The sequence below is a fragment of the Pristis pectinata genome, chromosome 15 (genome assembly GCF_009764475.1).
Source record: "Pristis pectinata isolate sPriPec2 chromosome 15, sPriPec2.1.pri, whole genome shotgun sequence".
Classification (NCBI taxonomy): domain Eukaryota; kingdom Metazoa; phylum Chordata; class Chondrichthyes; order Rhinopristiformes; family Pristidae; genus Pristis; species Pristis pectinata.
Genome location: NC_067419.1, coordinates 44,734,032 through 44,756,006, shown reverse-complemented (window position 1 = coordinate 44,756,006; position 21,975 = coordinate 44,734,032). Strand labels below are relative to the sequence as shown.

The following is a 21,975-nucleotide window of genomic DNA, read 5'->3' as shown; positions in this document are numbered from 1 at the left end:
ACAGTGCAGTTACATTGAGTCAGTACAGAGTGCATTGAGGTAGTATAGGTTAAAAACAATAACAGTACAGAGTAAAGTGTCACAGCTACAGAGAAAGTGCAGTGCAATAAGGTGCAAGGTCACAACAAGGTAGATCATGAGGTCATTGTCCATATTGTATAAGGGAACTGTTGAATAGTCTTACCACTGTGGAATAGAAGCTGTCCTTAAGTCTGGTGGTACGTGCCCTCAGGCTCCTGTATCTTCTACCCGATAGGAGAGAAGAGAGAATGACCTAGGTGGGTGGGGTCTTTGATTATGCTGGCTGCTTCACCAAGACAACGAGAGGTAAAGACAGAGTCCAAGGAGGGAGGCTGGTGTCTGTGATGTGCTGAGCTGTGTCCACAACTCTCTGCAGCTTGTGATCTTGGGCAGAGCAGTTGCCATACCAAGCCATGATACATCCTGATAGGATGCTTTCTATGGTGCATCGGTAAAAGTTGGTGAGAGTCAAAGGGGACAAACCAAATTTCTTTAGCTTCCTGAGGAAGTAGAGGTGCTGGTGAGCTTTCTTGGCCATGGCATCCATGTGGTTTGGCCAGGACAGGTTGTTGGTGATGTTCACTCCCAGGAACTTGAAGCTGTCAACCCTCCCGACCTCAGCACCATTGATGTAGACAGGTGCATGTACACTGCCCCCTCTCCTGAAGTCAATGACCAGCTCTTTAGTTTTGTTGACATTGACGGTTGTGGAACAGTGACATTTGTGGGGGAAAATCAGAAAGAGGTCTTTAAAAATCAAGAATAGAATGGAGAGAAACTTCCTACTGGTATAGGGTGGTCAAGAACCAGGGAACATGGAGACACAAGAGCCTGCAAATGCTGGAATCTGGAGCAAAAAAAAAACTGCTGGAGGAACTCAGTGGGTCAGGCAGTATCTGTAAAGGGAAATGGACTTTGAGTTGAGGCCCTTCATCTAGACTGAAAGATAGAGGGGAGATGGCCAGTATAAAAAGGTGAGGGGAAGGTGGAGGACACATGCAGGAGGGAAATATGGAAATAGCAAGACAGGCTGGGAGATCAAAGGGCTGGAGATAATGGAATCTGAAATAGGTTCACTAGGGTTAGATAAAGATTTCAATACCATTGAGGAAGTGGGTTTAAAGGGACAATGGCCAGTTTTATTGAGCTGGAAGAACATAATATTTTGAACAGAAGGGATTATTTGAGGGGAGGGGAAGGCAGAGTTCCCTGTGGTCCTCTTTCAGCAATCCTATTTATTTAAAACCTGACAAAATATAGACGTTCATGCAGATTGACTTGCTGCATCACATCACATTCGTTCGACTCCTTTTGATGCTCAGTTGTAACAACACAGGCAGCAGTGCACAGTGTGATCCCACTAGTGGGGGAAAATGGCAATTGGTCACCGGCAGTTGATGGAAATTGGGAAATATTGGCTGGTTGGGTTTTGTGCTAATTGTATCCGCTGTCACCAGGGGCAGAATGAGTTTAAAGGTCTAACTGTTGGGAAGAAAAGTCTGAGAGACCCAACTATCCCACAACCTGGATCAGTCATGAATGGCAGAACAGGGTTGAGGGGTCAAATGGCCTTTGCTTGTTTCTATTTCCAATGGCAACTATTTATTAAACCAATGGATACTGTGTGCACAGAGCAGGGATTCCAACACCCCCTCCCTGCTGCAGTGGGCTCCGGGCATCACCACAGGGGGTAGGAACCACCGGTGCACCGGAACTCATGTTCGGGGAGTGATCCGGGGGGGACTTTCCGTGCTGTACCGGCGGAAGTGGGCGCACGGACGGTGTTGGGCGCTGCGCCGGCATGGAGCCGGGGGGAGAGGCGGCTTCGGGCGGGAAGAAACGTGGGAGAAGCGGAGGTGAAGGAGCGGCGCCGGGCCGGGCCCCCCGACCCCCCCCCGTCACCCCCCGACCCCCTACCACTGACCCCTCTCTCCCCCTCCCCCCCGTCCCCTCTCCCCCCCTCCCCGTCCCCTCTCCCCCCGTCCCCTCTCTCCCCCTCCCCTCTCTCCCCCTCCCCCCCGTCCCCTCTCCCCCGTCCCCTCTCTCCCTTCTCTCCGACCCGACCCCTCCCCCGACTCCTCTCTCTCCCCCCTCCCCTCTCTCCCCCCCTCCCCTCTCTCCCCCCCTCCCCTCTCTCCCCCCCTCCCCTCTCTCCCCCCTCCCCTCTCTCCCCCCGTCCCCTCTCTCCCCCTCTCTCCCCCTCCCCCGTCCCCTCTCCCCCCCCCTCCCCGTCCCCTCTCCACCCCCCTCCCCGTCCCCTCTCCACCCCCCTCCCCGTCCCCTCTCCACCCCCCTCCCCGTCCCCTCTCTCCCATCCCCTCTCTCCCCCCCGTCCCCACTCCCCCCTCCTCCCCGTCCCCACTCCCCCCTCCTCCCCCGTCCCCACTCCCCCCTCCTCCCCCGTCCCCACTCCCCCTTCCCCATCCCCTCTCTCCCCCTTCCCCGTCCCCTCTCTCCTCCCCCATCCGTCCCCTCTCTCCCCTGTCTCCCGTCCCCCCTCTCCCCCCTCCCCCGACCCGTCTCTCTCTCCCCGTCCCCTCTCTCCCTCCTCCTCTGACCCCTGCCCCCTCTCTCCCCTGCCCCCTCCGTCTCCTGTCTCTCCCTCCCATCCCCTCCCCTCCCCTTTCCCTCCTCCCCTGCCCCTCCCCCACATTCCCTCCCCCTCGTCACTTGCACCCCCCTGTCCCCTCCCCCCCACTGTAATGTTTCAAGACCTGTCACCATGTTACAGGAGTTATCAGTTAAAATTCAGACAAGTGCTAATGATTTTTGTGACGATACAGTTTGCAGGAAAGTGAAAGTTTACCTTGTTAATGTGAAGTCGCTGATTTTTGGGATCTTTCTGCAGCTGAAGAATCGGAGCTGTTGACGGTACCAGAAGGGTGGAAGGAGGCACCATTTACCAAAGAAGACAATGTCCATGGGCTCCTGGAGGAGAGCAGCTTTGCGACCCTGTTCCCTAAATACAGAGAGGCCTATCTGAAGGAATGCTGGCCTTTGGTGCAGAATGCACTGAGTGATCACGTGAGCCATCCTAAAATAATATTGCCAATGCTACAACCGTTTGTAATTTTATGGCAACTTAAATATTAAAATATTCCAAGGCACTCAACAGCGATTATCACATATATATCAACAGTGACCACATAAGGGGTATTGAGTCGTGGAATTTATGGGATTTCTTAACAAGATCATGAGACAAAGGAGCAGAAGAAGGCCATTCGGCCCATCGAGTCTTTCCACCACGTCACCATGAGCTAAACTATTCCCATCTAGCCCCAATTCCCGGCATTTTCCCCATATCCCTTGACTAATTAGATACCCATCAATCTCCTCCTTAAACACCCACAATGATCGGGCTTCCACAGCTGTATTTGGCAACAAATTCCATAAATCCATGACCCTCTGGCTAAAGAAATTTCTTCTCATTTCTGTTCTAAGTGGGCACCCTCTAATTCTAAGACTGTGCCCTCTAGTCCTGGACTCACCCGCCAAGGGAAACAATTTAGCCACATCTACTCTGTCCAGTCCTATCAACATTCGAAATGTTTCTATGAGGTCCCCTCTCATTCTTCTGTACACCAATGAGTACAGTCCAAGAGCCGACAATCGCTGAAAGGAAGGTGAGGTTTAAAGGGAGAACTGAGACAATTCTGCTGATGACAGATGTAGGAAATAGGAACGTAACCTCTGAGCAGTGATTTTATAATAACCAGGGATAATGTCAGCCATGGAATGGTGATTGGGGGACTCTGTTTCCATGCTCAATGAAAGCATTTACCTCAGAAGTTACAGTCTTTACAAGATGACAAACTAACATAAAACCATGAGCTCCACCATTCAAATTAACCCAAGTGTGAGAACACTGGGACTTCAAAGTTGATTGCACCATCCTGACTTGTAGACACGTTCCTTCTTCAAAATTCTGGGACTCTTGCCCAGCTGTACAGTTGAAACATGGATTACAGTGGTTCAAGCAGATGGCTTATCTCCACCTTCCTGGGGCATTTAGGGATGAGGTTGTTTTAAAATGAATTTTCAAAATGCATTGTATAGGTTATAATGAAATTGGCTTTGAGTTCCATAATTGCACTCGTTTTTTATATTGGCACTAATAGAAAAAAATATAGGGGGCTATGTGGGAGGGAAGGGTTAGATAGATCGTAGAGCAGGACAAAATGTCAGCACAACATTGTGGGCTGAAGGGCCTGTACTGCGCTGTAGTGTTCTGTGTTCTTTATTGTCCAGATGCTCCAGAGCTGAGTGTAGGGCCAGGGAGATGGCATCTGCTGTAGACCTGTTTCGGAGATAGGCGAATTGCAGTGGTTCGAGGTTATCTGGGAGGCTGGAGTTGATGCGTGCCATGATCAGCCTCTCAAAGCACTTCATGATGGTGGATGTCAGAGCCACTGGTCGGTAGTCATTGAGGCACGTTACCTTGCTTTTCTTCGGCACTGGGATGATAGTGGTCTTCTTAAAACAGGAGGGAACCTGATATTGAAGCAGGGAGAGGTTAAATCGGTCTGCAAATACTCCTGCCAGCTGATCAGCACAAGATCTGAGCACTTGGCCAGGGACACATAAAGCTAGCTTGTTGGATCTAGAAAAAGTAAACAGATTCTGTGATCTGAAGCTTTGACTTGGTTTCTGTTCCCACAGATGCTGCCTGACCTGTTGGTGATTTCTGGTGTTTTATTTCAGATTTTCATTTCTGATTGAGATTTTTTAAATATTTTTTGTCTTCTCTGCAATATGTTTTGTATTTTCTGGAATTAGTAATGCTTATAATCTCTCTTTCATTTAGCACATTAAAGCATCATTAGATTTGATCGAAGGCAGCATGACAGTCTCCACCACAAGGAAGACATTTGATCCATATGCTATCATCAAGGCCAGAGACTTGATAAAACTTTTGGCAAGAAGCGTTCCGTTTGAGCAAGTGAGTAGCAAAATATCTAAAGAAATCAACAAAGATGTGACAGGTGTTTTTTTTAAATAGAGTTTAATTCAGCCAAGTGTGAGGTGCTGCACTTTGGGAGATCAAATGTAAAAGGACAGTACACTGGTAATAGCAGGAGCCTTAACAGAGTTAATGTACAAAGGGATCTTGGGTCCAAGTCAATAGCTCCCTGAAAGTGGCTGCACAAGTTAATAGGGTGGTAAAGAAGGCGTATGGCACGCCCGTATCTGCATAAGTTTTGGAAGAATGGTCTCCTCTTGCCCTGCCCCACAAGTCTCCATAACTGTTGTGGTTGGCGATTTGTGTCTGAAGTGGTCAGGGCAGATTTGTGAACTTGTAAAATGAGCCCAGTGTGGCTTAGCTGAAAATTCACTGATAGCATTAAAATTTGTGGCAGGTTGTTCAGGCCTTCTTAAATTGTAATCCCTGTTGTTTCTCGTTCTAGGCAGTTCGTATTTTTCAGGATGACGTGGCGTGTGACATCATTAAGATAGGCTCACTTGTCAGGAACCGCGAGCGATTAGTGAAAAGGAGAACAAGGCTTATTGGACCAAAGGGATCAACAATTAAGGTAACATTGTGCTAGTTATTGTGTTCTTAAAGAATCCAATCACCTTTATTGAGATGTCGATCTTCCTTTGATTACTGCTTGCGATGCTGCTGCAAGTAAGTTTTTCATTGCAGCTGTGCATACGTGCACTTGTGCATCTGACAATAAACTCGACTTGAACCAGCTCTTCTAGGAAGTTGTATGTGTGTTTGAGACTCTAATCTCCCAACCTTAAACCAGCTGAATGAATTTGTAGCAGACTTTGTAAATTACTTGATCGCAGTGAGATAATTTAAAAGAAAACTCACTTGCAAACACATGAGGGATAATCAGCTTAAACAATGTTAATTTTTGGATTTTGAAGTCCTCTTGCCTGTTGCAGATGAGTGTAAGGGAATGCATGCTTGCAATGTTATTGATTGAGGGGGGGAGGAAGCAAATCATGACACTATAATTAATTTGCTGAGTTATTTTTAAGCAAAAAAAGAGAAAATGCTGGAAACACTCAGGTCAGGTAACATCTTTGGAAAGGGGAACGGAATTAAAGATTCAGTTCGCAGACCATTTATCAGAGCTACGAAAGAGATGAAATGAGGTTTACGTTGCAGAGAGGGTGGGATCTTTAAACTAATTTGTCAGAACTAGGAAAGAAAGGAAATATTCTGTATTTGAGTATTAAAGTCAGATTTGAGTTTATTGTCATGTACAAGTACATGTGTGCACAGGTGCAATGAAAAACTTACTTGCAGCAGCATCACAGGCACATAGCATCAGATAAGCAGCATTCACAAGAAAAAGATGTTAAGCATAACGTATACAAGAAAGAACACAATTAGAACAAAAAAAAATACAAAGTCCATTTTAGTGCAAAGTGATCATATTCTTGATAAACTGCAGTGATTAGGGTAGTGCCGGTTGGTTCAAGAACCGAATGGCTGAAAGGAAGTATGTGTTCTTGAACCCGGTGGTGTGGGACTTCAGGCTCCTGTACCTCCTGCCTGATGGTAGCTGCGAGAAGATGGCATGGCCCGGATGGTGGGGATCTTTGATGATGGATGTTGCCTTCTTGAGGCAGCGCCTCCTGTAGATACTACCGATGGTGGGGAGGGATGCGCCCGTGATGTACCAGCCTGTGATGCAACCAGTCAAGATAATTTCAACAGTACATCTGTAGAAGTTTGTTAGAGTGTTCAGTGATGAGCTGAACCTCCTTAACCTCCAAAGAAAGTAAAGACACTGGCGCGCCTTCCTTGAGGTTGCATCTATGTGCTGGGCCCAGGACAGGTTATCCGACATGTTAATGCCCAGGAATTTAAAGTTGCTGACCCTCTCCACCGCCATTCCCCAATGTAGACTATTGGTGATATATATCAATGGATTCAGTAGAAATATTCTTGTGGACCATTCTGGAACTGGACTTGCTCGAGTATCTGGGGGAAAGTCATTAATTTACGTGTTTGTTTGGAGTGCCAGATGGCCAGAGGGCTTGGTGTCTCGAATCCATTCCCCTAGTTTGAGAAACCTCTAGGTAATGCATCAAAATTTAGAGTTGTGAATCTTTGGAAATCTTTACTCTGAGACCTGTAGATATTCATTTGTTGAGACCGAGGTCAGTGGATACTTGGTTCAGGACATTCAACCATGCAGCAAAGCCTTCTGCCAAGCTATCGAGGGTCCTTCGGAGGGAAGTTTATTCCGTGTGTGATTCCTGATTCTTAAATGCCCTTGTTAGCCACTTAGTTGGACCATTACCGCTACGTTCAAACAAAGAGAGAATAAAACTGGACAGACTGCCCAGCATTGACCCACGTTGCAAATTCAGACACAGCAAAGCTGTGCCCACCACTGTCAACCATGCAAAATCCTCTCAAACATCTGGGAACTGGTGTCTTAAGTTGGGAGACCTATTCCTCAGACTAGTCAAGCAATTGCCTGCCACAGAGGTCCTCACAGAATCATAACAGCGGCTAAGGTGCCAGATTCCTCCGTCACAATCCCTGGGTACCTCTTGTCCCACTGGTAGACGGAACCAGAGGTCGCGGCATAGAGGGAGTAGCCCTTGAATCTTCAACATTGACCTCATGAAATCTTGTGGCATCAGGAGAAACATGGGCAAAGAAACCGCCTCCTGATCATCACCTACTTGAATCAGTGCTTCTCCATGTTGAACAACACTGAAGAAGCACTGGGTTTAGCAATGGCACAGAATGTACTGTGGGTGGGGACTCCAGTGTCCATCATCAGGGGTGGCTCAGCAGCATCACCACAGAGTGAGCTGGCCGAGTCATAGAGCAATACAACACGGATGCAGGCCCTTCGGCCCAACCAGTCCATGCCGACCAGATTGCCCACCCAGCTAGTCCCAATATTCTGCGTTCGGCCCATATCCCTCTAAGCCCCGTCCCTCCATGTACCTCTCCAAGTGCTTCTTAAATGACACTATTGTACCTGCCTCACCCACCCTCTGGCAGCTCGTTCCATACACTCATCACCCTCTGTGTGGAAAAAGTTGCCCCTGAGGTCCCTTTTAAATCTTACCCCTCTCACCCTAAACCTATGCCCCCTAGTTTTGGACTCCCCTACCCTGGGGAAAAGACTGTTACCGTCTACCTTATCTCTGCCTTTCCTGATTGTAAACACCTCATACGTTCCAAGGAATAAAGACCCAACCTCTCCCTATAACTCAGGCCCTCTCATCCTGGCAACATCCTCATAGATCTTTTGTAGGTCCCACAACTGCACGTCGACATCAGAATAAGATATTTTAACTTGTTAACATGTTGCCTGACCTACTGTAGGTCAGGAGTGCATGTCTATGCCAACTGTACATTTCTGATGGGGTTCTGTGTGTTTTATCTTCTATTTACAGGCCTTGGAGTTGTTGACAAACTGCTACATTTTGGTGCAAGGGAATACCGTGTCTGCACTGGGGCCATACTCTGGGCTTAAAGAGGTGAATAAATCAAAAATGCTGTGGTGTTCATCGTTTGAATTGTAGACTCGCTCTGTGTTTGGGCTAAAGCTTGACTGGTAATCCAGAGGCCTGGATGAATGATCCAAAGCTACAAGTTCAAATTCTGCCAAGGTCTATTAGGAGGATAGGCTGGGACTGTTTTTCTCTGAAGGGAAGGAAGCTGAGGGGTGACCTTATAGAGGTTTATAAAATTATGAGGTGCGTGGATAAGGTGGATGGTCACTTTTTTTTCCACAGGATAGGGAAGTATAAAACTAGAGGGCATAGGTTTAAGGTGAAAGATTTAAAGGGGAACCGAGGGGCAAGTTTTTCACACAGAAGATGGTGGGTATGTGGAATGATCTGCCAGAGGAAGTGGTAGAGGCGGGTACAATTACAGCAGTTAAAAGACATTTGGACAGGTGCGTGGATAGGAAAGTTTTGGAGGGATATGGGCCAAACACAGACAAATGGGACCAGCTCTGGAAGGCACCTTGGACGGGATGGAGATGCTGTACGATCCTATGACTCTAGATGGAGAACTGAAACTCAGTTAATGAAATCTGTTTTTATTTACACAAAAAAGCTTTGACAATGAAAACTTCATTCGGTTTGCTAATGTTCTGTGGGAAGGAAACTAGCATTCTTGTGTATCCTATAACTCCATAAGCAATGTGATATCCTCAGAAATGGGTCTGCAGTTCAAGGGCATTGAGAGATGGGTAATGTTGATCTTGCCAGCTATGGCCACCTCCCATGAATGATTAAAAGTAATCAGAGCAGATAACTTTTTGGAGATGTACAAACCTGCTATCCTATGTTTGTAACTTTTGTTTTTTTAACTGCAGTTCATTCCAGTGCTTGTGAATAAGGGAGACAGTTTTACAAATTACAGATATTATTGATTTCATTCAGCACAGAGCTAATTAAAACTTTAGAGCTAATAACATTTCATAAACCCACTAATTTCCCTGGTTTCCTTTTGATGCACAGGTTAACTCTGGGGATAGTTTTACTTTTGCCTTTGTGCAATTCATGTCAGTCTTTAACTGTGCCTTTTGTGGTGGGTTTGTGGCTCCTGTAATGATGTCCAGTGTGCTGCATCTGTATGTCACAGCTGGTGAATGATTTAACTAATGTATGAAGCAGTGGTGGCAAAAATGATCAAAGACCATGTCTCTCCCCTTCTCTACTGCTCTAGTAATTCAGTTCCAACTCTGGTACTTATATTCACTTATAAAATTACTGTTTAACATTTTAATCACACACATTCACAGTTGGGGGGAAAAGCTGTACCATGGTTTTTAAAGAGTAAATAAAGTGGTTCATGGTCACTCCTGCAGGCCAGGACATGAGCCCAGTCCCTGTTGCCTTGGTGAAGGAAAGGCTGTCAGTGTGCACAGTCTGTTTAGCAGAGTGGTAGGCTCTTGAACAATCCATGTGATTTGTGCTTCCCTGACTAGCAAGGCTTTCGACGAGGTCCTGTGTGGCAGGCTGGTGAAAAAAGTTAAACTACGTGGAATCCAAGGGGATCTCAAACTGGGTCTGTGGCAGGAAGCGAAGGGTAATGCTCCTTGTGACTGGAAGTTTTTTTTAAACAGTTGGGTTCCACAGGGCTCAGCATTCAGTCCCCTTTTTTATATATATAAATATACTAATGGTTTGGATCCAAATGTAGGGGCATATGTTTGTGGGCTGAGGATTGGCAAATGGCCTTCAATCCGGATAAATGTGGGGTATTGTAATTTGGGAGATCAAGCTAGGGTAGGACTTGTAGTGAATGGTAGGGCCCTGGGGAGTGTTATGGAACAGAGGGACCTAGGAGTGCAAGTGCATAGTTCGCTGAAACTGGGTCACAGGTAGGCAGGGTGGTGAAGGAGGTGTTTGGCACGCTGGCCTTCATCAGTCAGTGCACTGGGTACAGGAGTTGGGAAGTTATGTTGCAGTTATATAAGATGTTGGTGAAGCCGCACTTGTAGAAATGTGTTCAGGTTTGGTCACCCTGTTATAGGAAAGATGTTATTAAACTAGAAAGAGCGCACAAAAGATTTACCAGGATGCTGCCTGGATGTGGGGGCCTGAGTTACAAGGAGAGGTTGTGTAGACTAGGACTTTATTCCCTGGAATGTAGGAGATTGAGGGGTGACCCGATGAGGTATATAAGATCATGAGGGGCATAGACAGGGTGAAAGCACATCGTCTCTATTTCCCAGGTGGGGGTGCTAGAAACAAGAGGGCATAGGTTTAAGATCAGAGGCGACAGATTTAAAAGGGACATCAGGGGCGGCTTCTTCACACAAAGGGTGGTGAGTATTTGGAATGAGCTGCCAGAAATAGTGGTTGAGGCGGGCACATTAGCAACGTTTAAAAGCCATCTAGATAAGTCCATGGTTAGGAGAGGTTTAGAGGGCTATGGGCCAAACGCGGGCAGATGGGACTAGATCGCTGGGCAACACAGTCGGCATGGATGAGTTGGGCTGAAGGGCCTGTTTCTATGTTGAATGGGAAAAAAATAAAAGTTTACAAATGATTAACAAATTGGCTGTGTGGTTGATAGTGAGGAGAAAAGTTTTATACTGTAGAAAGATATAGATAGTTGGGCAGAAAAAATAGCAAATGGAATTTAATTCAGAGATACTGTACTTGGGGAGATGTAAGAAGGAACACACAGTAAATGGCTGGATGTCAATTGGTGTGGAGGAACAGACAGATGGTATTTACAACAACAGGTTTCTAAAGCAAAACAGGTCAATGAGGTGGTTAAAAAGGCATATGAGATGCTTTCCTTTTTTAGCAGAGGCACAGAATATAAAAGGAGGGAGGTTAAGCTGGAACTGTATACAACACTAGTCAGGTGATAGCTGGAGTATTGTATACAGTTCTGGTCACCACATTGCAGGAAGGGTTGTGCTGGAGAAGATGCAGAGAAGATTACAACGACTGGAAAATTGTAGTTCTGAGAGGGGTAGGGTAAGCTTGGTTTGTTCTCTTTGGAGTGGAATAGGCTAAGGAGAGATTGAGATGTATGAAATTATGAGGAGCTGGATAGGGTATATAGGAAGGCAGTACTTCTAACAGAGGAGTGAAAAACCAGGGAACCATTGATTGAAAGAATTGATAGAAGAATTTGAAAGAAAATGAGGAAAAGAATCTCACCCGGAGGATGGTGTGGGTCTGGAACACATTGTCTAAAGTGCGGTGGACCAGCAAGCTCAAAACATTTAAACAATACTTCGACGTGCACTTGCGGATCTGGGATCTGCAGGGCTTGTGATGGCAGGAGAGATTAGGCTGGAGAGAGTTTTATTTGCAACCAGCATAGGCTCAGTGATCTGAACGGCTGCCTCTGTGTCATAAATTTTACATGATTCATAGGAGTTGATCAATTTTCAATAAAGAATTTTGTCGCAGTACACCATGTGAGACTCAGTTTAGTAAGACTGCTTTAAATTGCACCAGCGAATGTCATATCAAAATCCTTCCTGCTTTCTACCTCTCTCGAGGGAAATGACCTTTCACAGTTTGGCCTACGTGTTGCTGGGGTCCATACTACACAGTTGATCTCTGAAATAGCCAGGCCGGAGTCGGTTCTAAACAAGAACCATTTGCGAGGGCAGTTCAGGGAGCTTAAGGCCTGCTACTTTCTCAAGGCAGCTACAGACAATAAGCTTGACCCTGCCAGTGCTACCCGCATTTGTGAGGACAATAATCCACATAACAGTTATACTTGTAGTAATATTGTTACTTTAATTTTTCCAGGCCAGAAAAGTAGTCATTGATACCATGAAGAATATTCATCCGATCTATAATATCAAGGTATGATTTGTTGAAATAAGAAAAAAGGTAAAATTGGGAGAATGTGTCACTTTAACAGATTGAAGGAATTACCATCTAGGACGGAAGTGAGAAATGTTTTCATTTGCAGTTGTTGTCAGTCTCTGTAATTTTCTTCCCTAAGCAGTGCTCTATACTCAGTCAATGAGAGTCAAAACTGTAGCAACAAACAAACTGCTGGAGGAACTCAGCAGGTCAGGCAGCATCTGTGGGGAGAGAAAATGGACAATTGACGTTTTGGGTCGTGATCCTTCATCTGGACTGCGACCGTCCATTTTCTCCTCCATAGACACTGCCCGACTCGCTGAGTTCCTCCAGCAGGTTGTTTGTTGCTCCAGATTCCAACATCTGCAGTCTCTTGTGTCTCCAGAATCAAAACTGTGATTGATTAGATATTTAAATACTAAGAGAATCAGAGAGATGGGGATGGCATGGAAAGCTGGAGCTGAGGTAGAATATTAACAGTGGAGGCTCAGAATGATGCGTACCCTGTTATTTGTGTACAATAAGGATGTGGAAGCATTGGAAAGGGTGCAGAGGAGATTTACCAGGATGCTGCCTGGTTTAGAGAGTATGCATTATGAGGAGAGACTAAGGGAGCTAGGGCTTTACTCTTTGGAGAGAAGGAGGATGAGAGGAGACATGATAGAGGTGCACAAAATATTAAGAGGAATAGATAGAGTGGACAGCCAGCGCCTCTTTCCCAGGGCACCAATGCTCAATACAAGAGGGTATGGCTTTAAAGTAATAGGAGGGAAGTTCAAGGGAGATATCAGAGGAAGGTTTTTTACCCAGAGAGTGGTTGGGGTGTGGAAGGCGCTGCCTGGGGCGGTGGTGAAGGCAGGTACATTGGTCAAATTCGAGGAATTATTAGATAAGCATATGGAGGAATTTAAAATAGAGGGATATGTGGGAGGAAGGGGTTAGATAGTGTAGGTGAGGTTTAAAGGTCGGCACAACATTGTGGGCCGAAGGGCCTGTATTGTGCTGTACTGTTCTGTGTTCTAATTGCAAATCCTGGCAGTCTGAAATGGATAAACTGGATGTACTACAGTTTCTATTGGAGGTGCTACATGTTCTCAGTGTTACCTCACTTCAGATTAACAGCCTGGATATTAGAGTCATAGAGATACAGCACGGAAACACGGCATTCAGTCCACTGAGTCTGCACTATTCCTACATTAATTCTCCCCACAGTCCCATCAACTCCCCCCAGATTCTACCCCTCACCTACACGCTAGTGACAATTTAAAGTGGCCAACCAACCTACCAATCTGCACGTCTTTGGATGTGGGAGGAAACCGGATCACCCGGAGGAAACCCACGCGGTCACAGGGAGATCGTGCAAACTCCACACAGAGAACACCCAGGGTTAGGATTGGACCCGGGTCTCTGGCGCTGTGAGGCAGCGGCTTTGCCAGCTGCGGCATTCCACTCCAGTGCTACGATCACTGGGAAGCAACTGCACTGCCCATTTATTATACTTGCCCGCAGAGTCTCCTGAAGAGGTTAAAAAACCATTTTGTAACAGTATCCATTAAAAAGACAAGCTACAATAAACCTTCATCCAACCTCTCTGAAGAAATAAATGACTTCAGTCTCTATCATAAGCTTTCCCAGGCAACTCCTGCAGCTTTACAGACCACAAAAGTGTACCATCAGTGAGATTGCCTGGTTGTACCTTCAGGACATTGTCCAAACTCCTTTGCCCCGCAACTGCCCTGCTGTAAAGACCCTGATCCACACCTGGACTATTCCTGATCAGCTTCACACTTACCACCGTGAATCATCCAAACCTCATTTGTTAATCACACTTATGATTAGAAGCTCACACTGAATCCCAGTTAAGCAATGCTTCGATTTTAAATTCCTTGTGCCTATTTGCTTTGAATTCTGTGTTGAGGCCCAGAAACTCGTTCAGTGTGTTCAGACATTTCACTAAGAATTAATTTTGTGTAACCTTTGATCTCTGTCAATTCACTCCAATTTTTGCTTGGTGCTTTTGTAATTTTTCATTCCTCGAAGTAACTTGTGTTGTGCTCCATGCTGTCTATAAACTCCCATGTGATTTGCTGTTCCCTTTAATTTGGTGTTGCCAATGAAATTTTATCTGCTGTGACTCAAAGAGTTAGCAGTGCACAAAAGATGGGGACAGTATATTCGATACTCCAGTTTCAACTTGTGTGGAGGTAACAGAACTTAAACTGGCACTGTAGAAGGCTTGTTTCATTCAGTGACTTATTTCCTTCTAATGCTAAGTGTCTTTAAGTGTTTAAGGATTTGTTTTTGCATGTTTCATATGCATGATACTTAAGCGGGGTAAAACTCTGATCTTTTCAAAGACGTTGATGATTAAACGGGAATTAGCAAGAGACAAGGAGCTAAGGATACAGAACTGGGAGCGCTTTCTGCCTACTTTCAAACCCAAGAACATAAGCAAACGCAAAGTGCCCAAAAAGAAGAGGACCAAGAAGGAGTACACACCTTTCCCTCCACCACAGACAGAAAGCAAGGTGGGTATTCTTTGCCACTAATTCGTCTATTTTGTAACCTCAAATACTGACGCGGTCACAATAGGGTGGCTGCTGGAATGAGATCTATGAACACAGATACCTTGCAAGTACAGTCAACTCTGTGCTTGCAAGAAGGATCTTGGGGTCTGAGTCCATAGGACACTCAAAGCAGCTGCACAGGTTGACTCAGTGGTTAAGAAGGCATATACGATGTATCATCCTTCATCAATCGTGGAATTGAATTTAGGAGCCGAGAAGTAATGTTGCAGTTATATAGGACCCTGGTCGGACCCCACTTGGAGTAGAAGTCATAGAAAGGGTGTAGAAGAGATTTACAAGGATGTTGCCTGGATTGGGGAGCATGCCTTATGAAAGGTTGAGTGAACTGGGCCTTTTTCTCCTTGGAGTGACGGAGGATGAGGGGTGACCTGATAGAGGTGTAGAAGATGATGAGAGGCATTGATCGTGTGGATAGTCAGAGGCTTTTCCCCAGGGCTGAAATGGTGGCCACAAGAGGACACAGGTTTAAGGTGCTGGGGAGTAGGTATAGAGGAGATGTCAGGGGTAAGTTTTTTCACTCAGAGAGTGGTGAGTGAGTGGAATGGGCTGCCGGCAACGGTGGTGGAAGCGGATACGATAGGGTCTTTTAAGAGACTTTTGGATAGGTACATGGCGCTTAGAAAAACAGAGGGCTATGGGTAAGCCTAGTAATTTCTAAGGTAGGGACATGTTCGGCACAACTTTGCGGGCTGAAAGGCCTGAATTGTGCTGTAGGTTTTCTATGTTTCTAACTCGTATCCCAGTAGTAGCCATCATAGAATAAACCATTGCACATTAATGAATATGGTGCTACAGGTGATCAGAATTGCCCAGCTCTCTACTGGTTGAGGAGAGAAATGGCCCCAGCTTGACTGGTATTTTTGGTTCAAATACGTCCCAGTACATGCCTTTGAACAAACAGAAATAGGTCTTTCAGCATCTGAGGGACGCTAGGTCAAGGAGGTACGGATATACATTGAAGCAGGCTAAGAGAATTTGTTTAGCATGTGAACTTAGGATAAAATGATGAGCTTCAGATTGTGAACTCTTGTATCAGTAAAAATCCCACAAAATGGAAGTTAGAGACTTGAAATTGAAGAGAACCAAATATGTCAGTTTGAGAGTTGAATTCTGAAAGATCGAGGGAATTATATTTATTTCTCAGGGGCAATAAGCAATGGCAATCATTGCTTTTCAGAAAGTCAGAACTTTTAATGTATGTGTCATCCAGCAAGGAGTAAAAGTTCTACAAGTAATCCGTCTTTAGCTAAGGAGTTAGATTTAAAAAATGTTAGATTTAACATGTTAGGTTAGATTTAAGTATTAGATTAGTAATGTTAGTTTTTTTAAAAGAGGCAAATAATGTAGCCAAGGGCACAGGTCTTGAGGTGGACAAGTTGTAGGAAGCAGCAACAAATAACTAAAGATTGAGGGGGGAAGGTAGAATAAATTAGAAAAGAAAATATAAAGATTGTAAAAAGGAAAGCGATCAGTAAAAATAAATCTGGGTCCCAAGAAGTGAATGATAGAATTCATGATGGAAAACAAACAAACGGCTGATTAAACATACCCTTCGACCTATCTTCACCATAGAGGACACGATAAATGTTGTAGAAGTGAAGAGAATCTAGGGTCTAATGATAGCGAGGAACAAAGTAATTACAGGCAATCCTGGTGTTACAAGTATTTGGGTAACAGAAATTCATCCTTACAGAATTCACAAATCACGACCAAAAAATCTGATATGGAATAAAAATTTGCTCTCTCAAAATTTATGTGGAGGAAAAAACAAATTTTAAATTCTCATTTCTTGACACGTGTACAGATGATATGGCTTTGCATTATGGAAAAACAGGATGTCGACCGTTTTCTAGGAACACCCCCCAGCCTTCCCCCGTAACATTGGGGTCGACTGTAATATTGCTTAAGAGAAAGTATTTGGAGAAAATCTGAGAATTAAGTTCAAGTTACTTTATTGTCATTCACCCATATGCTGTAAAACACATGGTGGAACGAAATGTCGTTTCCCCCAGACTCACACAACAGAGGACATACATAGAACAGAGGACATACAATAAACACAGACAGAAACATTGTGCAAGCCCAAATAGTGCAAAAAATAGTATATACAGGATACAAAATTAGTGCAAGGTTAGTGCAAAACCAAAGAGTTTTACAAGAAAAGTCAAAGATTCCTCTGGACCTGGAAGCCTGTATCTCGGGGGTTCTATAAACGTAGATGCCAAGGTGCTGGAGCATTAGTGAGATTCTTGAGTAATCCCAAAAGATTAGAAAGTAGCAACTGGGCAGTGTTGTGTGGTTTTATGAAGAAAGATTGAAAATCAAGTAAACACAAAAGTAAGTTTTAAAAGATGCATTCCATTTGGCAAATTTGCTTAAAGCAATACTTTATAAATATGATCCAAAAATTCTAATGTATGAATGTTTAAAATCAAATTGTGCGCATGAGTAAGAGGAATCCTTGGTGAGTGATCTTGGCCACTATCAGTGTGACAAATCTGAGGCGATTGAATGTGCTGTCAATGTTTGAGGATGTGTCTGAGGGGAGAGGAGTGTGATTCCAGGATTGTTGCCAATGCTTTAAGGATTATGTTCTGTGCTTGCTCCAATTCATCCTTGGCTCATGGAGAATGAATTTTATAAGTCAGAGAGTCATACAGCACCGAAATAGGTCCTTTGGCTCAACTCATCCATGCCGACCAAGATGCCCATCTGAGCTCATCCCATTTCCCCGTGTTTAACCCATATCCCTCTAAACCTTTTCTATCCATGTACCTGTCCAAATGTCTTTTAAATGTGTGCCTCAACCACTTCCTCTGGCAGCTCATTCCATAATTTTGCTTGAAGTTGGTCCCTTTTTTGTCAGTGTCTTGGGAGGATACCCTGGTTTTATTTTTATGTGATTCAGAAATGAATGGCTTTGCGAAGGATGAATAAACAGTTAGTGAGATAACTATAATTATTTGGTTTAAGAACAGTGTGGGGGGAGAATAAAAGATACTTAATGTGGATAAATTGCTGCTTAAGGAAACGTGGATAAACTTAAACATGCAGACATTTGAATTCTTGGATTTAATGTGGTTTTAAGTATGTTTGCATAAAATGTACTGTTGCTCATCTAATGACTCAACATGAGCACTTTAAATTCTAATCCTTGCGTCAGGAAACCTTAATGGTCACCTGCCCGTCTGTCCCTGTACCCTCCTCTGTATACGCATCTGTATCCAGTCTCTTGTACCTTTTTGGATCCGAGCTTTTATGCTTCTGCCCTACTGACGTCAGTGCCTTCACTGTTTAAGTTACACTACGTGGAACTGCTCCACCTCTCTTGCTTTGCTCTAAGATCTTCCATAAATGTCACATAGTAACTTCATTCTTAACAAGTAATCTAGGGCCTGATCTAATGGTTGAGACAAATGAGTTCAAATCCTACCACAGCGGCTGGGGAGTTCAGTAAGCCTGGAGTAAAAAGATAGTCTCAATAGAGGTGCCAATAAAATTACCTGATTGTTGTTAAAAATGCATCTGGTTCACTGATATTGTTAGGGGGGGCAACCACTCTCTGGCATAAGGGTGGGTCCAGATCTTCAACAATGCCGTTGACTTTAATTCCCCTCTGAAGTGATGTGGCAAGTTACTAAGGAAATAAATGCTGGCCTTTTCCCTGAATTAATTTTTTTAAATAAAATTTTTACCGTATTAATTCTTCTGGCTTTGTGCCCAATTTTGCGAGGTAATGTTGCAGCTCTGTTAGGACTCTGGTTAGACCACACTGTATTGTGTTCAGTTCTGGTTGCCTTATTATAGGAAGGATGTGGAAGCTTTAGAGAGGGTGCAGAAATTTACCAGGATGCTGCCTGGATTGGAGAGCATGTCTCGTGAGGATAGGTTGAGTGAGCTCCGGCTTTTCTCTTTGGAGAGAAGGAGGATGAGAGGTGACTTGATAGAGGTGTACAAGATGATAAGAGGCATAGATCAAGTGGACAGTCAGAGACTTTTTCCCAGGGCGAAAATGGCTCACACAAGGGGGCATAATTTTAAGGTGACTGGAGGAAGATAGAAGGGGGATGTCAGAGGTAAGTCTTTTTACACAGAGAGTGGTGGGTGCGTGGAACGCACTGCCGGCAGAGGTTGTGGGGGCAGATACATTAGGGACATTTAAGAGACACTTGGATAGCCACATGAATGACAGAAAAATGGGAGGGAAGGGTTAGATAGATATTAGAGCAGGGTAAAATGTCGGCACAACATTGTGGGCCAAAGGGTCTGTACCTTGCTGTAGTGTTCTATGTTCTTGCCATTGTCTCTGATACGTTTTCCTGTGTTAAAGATGCTATGCAAATGCAAGATATTATGGCTTTGTGGAAATGTTTGAAGGATTATTTTAACTTTGAAGGGTTTTGAATTGATGTATTAAGGGAAGATATATGTTCTCATTCACTGAGTATAGCTGATCTGTATTGTATTTAACTGTTTACTATTGTTATTATCCAGATTGATCAGGAACTGGCAACTGGCGAGTACTTTCTCAAGGAGAAAGACAAGAGGAGAAAAAAATTACGTGAAACAAAGGTCAGTGTTTAATTTTTAATTGTTGTAAATGGGAGAGGGGGGGGTCAGTGAAAGCTGAATAAACTCTATTTATTAATTTGTCTCAGTTTGATGATCAAATGAATGATTATAATTGCCTACATTTTCTATTTGTATCGCCAGGCAAAGGAAGCAGAGGCAACAGCTAGACGAATGGAAGAAAGAAATAAAGCTTTTATTCCTCCTAAAGAGAAACCCATGGTTAAAGCAAAGAAAGGTAAAATCAGTTTGTTTTTACAAACACAAGTAAAATCCTGCTACATTAAAACCTGTATTAAGAATGGTGATTCCATTGTGTGCAGTTTGAGTGGATCATATTTTTTAATGGTTTTGTTTCCTGATCTAGTGCACATCTTTTATTCTGAGAATGACACTTGGGTGTGGATAAACCTAATAAAACTGACTGAATCACCTATTTGATGTGTGGACCAGTTAGGTGGTCCTACTCTCTGCAATTTTCTTTGCAATCACATTTGCCTCTCCTACAAGGCAATAGTTTTGTCTACTCAGTCTAATCTTTGGATTTGCATCCATTGTCCTTGTAGTTCTCTGAAGCATTCAGATATTTTTCTTAAAATATATATATTTTGCATGTATTTGCCTCAGTAGTCCTAGGATTTGTCTCGTATTTTTCTTTAAATTGGGAAAAGTCATCAGTGTGCTATAATTAAACATTTCCTGTTCTATTTTTTGACAACTTTGGGAAGCAGATTAGTCAATACATGAATGGCACTTCATTTAAGTTGACTTAATTGCCTTTGGAAGTCAGTAAGAAATTTCTCCCAGCCAAGCCTTAAGAGTTGAGCCACAAATGCTGCATCGCTAGTTTAGCTCTCACCCTGAGAACAGAAAGGGGTCAACGTCGCAGAGTTGGTATATAAGGTTTTTGTGTCCATTGGTGGGTTAATAAGAGCCTTGTGCTCTTTCTTGGCCCTTCTTTGCACTTCCGTGCTCCACGACAAGATGAGCATCCTCAAACTAGGCAGATGCTGGTAGTTTTAATAATGTACGTGGGCTGGTTTTATGTCGCTATATAAAGATTTATCAGGGTTTTGAAAAATTACTAAATTACACGGAAAGAATACAGAAGCTAGTGTTGCGCTCCCTGGACTGTTGTTCAGGAGTGATTCAATTGAAAGTATTAAGGGACTGAGAAAAGAAAGAAAATATTTCTGCTGATGGCATAAGTCTAAAAACTGGAGCTAAGCCTTTCAGGACTTAGGAAAAATTTTGACACAGGACAAGATGCTGGGTCAAAAACAAAATTAAATCTGAGTGGTTAATACGTTAAAATGTATTAAGGGACATGAGGTTATGTCACAGGGTAGACAATCAGTGGAACAGGTTCATTAGATTGTAATTGTCCTAAGAAAAAAATCAGTACATCTGTGCATGAACTAAACCTGTCGGACTGTCAATATTGTTGCTTTCAATCTATGGTATTTTAAATTGTGATGTTTGTACAGGGCAGATATGTGATCTTTGCTGAAAACTTTTTTTCTGTTTTAGCTGTAGAAACCAAAATTGATGTTCAAGTTTTTAAAGAAAAAGTGAAAGCAGCCAAGAAAAAGAAACTAGGAGCTCCAGCAGCAGAGGAAGTTGCACAGAAGTTGGCTCAAAAGGAGAAGAAGAAAAAATAAAACTGGCTTAATTTTTCACATCTCCTAACATGCTTTTGACAAGCATGGTTGAACCATCTATGACTGGCGTCATGCTCATTGAGGCTGTATCATATTTCTCACCACTGCTGATGGTTAAAAATAGCCAACAAACATGAAGTGGAAACAGAAGAGCTCAGCTATTGATGTTTGAGGATGGGACTGATTCATGCAGTTGGACCAGTACATGTGATTCCCCAGCTATCTCCTATCTCAGAATGGTTAACTGGTTCAATCAGATCTTGACAGCTGAGCACTAGGTGCTTTTTATTGTCACCATCAGTTGATTCCTTGATCAGGATGACTTGGGTATGATTTTTTTTAAATGCAGGTAGGGGGAAAAAATCCATTCTAAACCTTGTGTTAGTAGTCTTAGTGGGCACAGATTGTGGGGGTATGTTTCACCTGACTACTGCATTCAGAAACATGCAAAGACTTTGACTGAAATTCATGCAGACTGCACCTATCCTGCTGTGTCCATTTCTGTGTGAGCGTTCTCAGTCTAGCTGTTGCCCGTGAAGGTAAAATTATTGTTTTTCTTCGAGGTATTGGAAATGAAGCCTTCCATGAACTTCAAAGACAGTGAAATCTGTTTAGTGTGGAGATGGAACTGTTCAGTCTATTGGACATGGTACCATGCAGAGAAAATGTTTTGAAATTTCTACTATGGTATCTGACGCCTTGTGTAATGTCTAAAATTAACTGATTTTGTTTCATTAAATGTTTATAATTAACTATTCGCCTGCAGTGCAAGTGATGTCATGAAATGAAATGTCATTGCTTGCAGTGTTTTTCTCAGTTGTGCTGTTAGTTGAACTTAGTTAGAAAAAGACGAC

At 43.8% G+C, this 21,975-nt stretch overlaps 2 protein-coding genes across 2 annotated transcripts in view; one reads left to right on the top strand and one right to left on the bottom strand.

Moving 5' to 3' along the window:
- The first annotated feature begins 1,649 nt into the window (after positions 1–1,649).
- On the top strand, positions 1,650–21,874 carry krr1 (KRR1 small subunit processome component homolog). The gene is made up of 10 exons (XM_052029781.1): positions 1,650–1,877; positions 2,870–3,045; positions 4,826–4,960; positions 5,427–5,552; positions 8,401–8,484; positions 12,244–12,300; positions 14,661–14,831; positions 19,386–19,463; positions 19,605–19,698; positions 20,991–21,874. Exons 1-10 carry the CDS (start codon positions 1,823–1,825, stop codon positions 21,119–21,121), a joined length of 1,107 nt encoding a protein of 368 aa, XP_051885741.1. The 5' UTR covers positions 1,650–1,822; the 3' UTR covers positions 21,122–21,874.
- The window catches only part of LOC127578158 (GLIPR1-like protein 1), a 34,296-nt gene continuing 18,828 nt past the window's right edge, over positions 6,508–21,975 (bottom strand). Inside the window, exon 8 of the mRNA XM_052029782.1 lies at positions 6,508–6,661. The gene's annotated coding sequence lies outside the window, so the exon portion shown is untranslated. The remainder of the gene's footprint in view (positions 6,662–21,975) is intronic.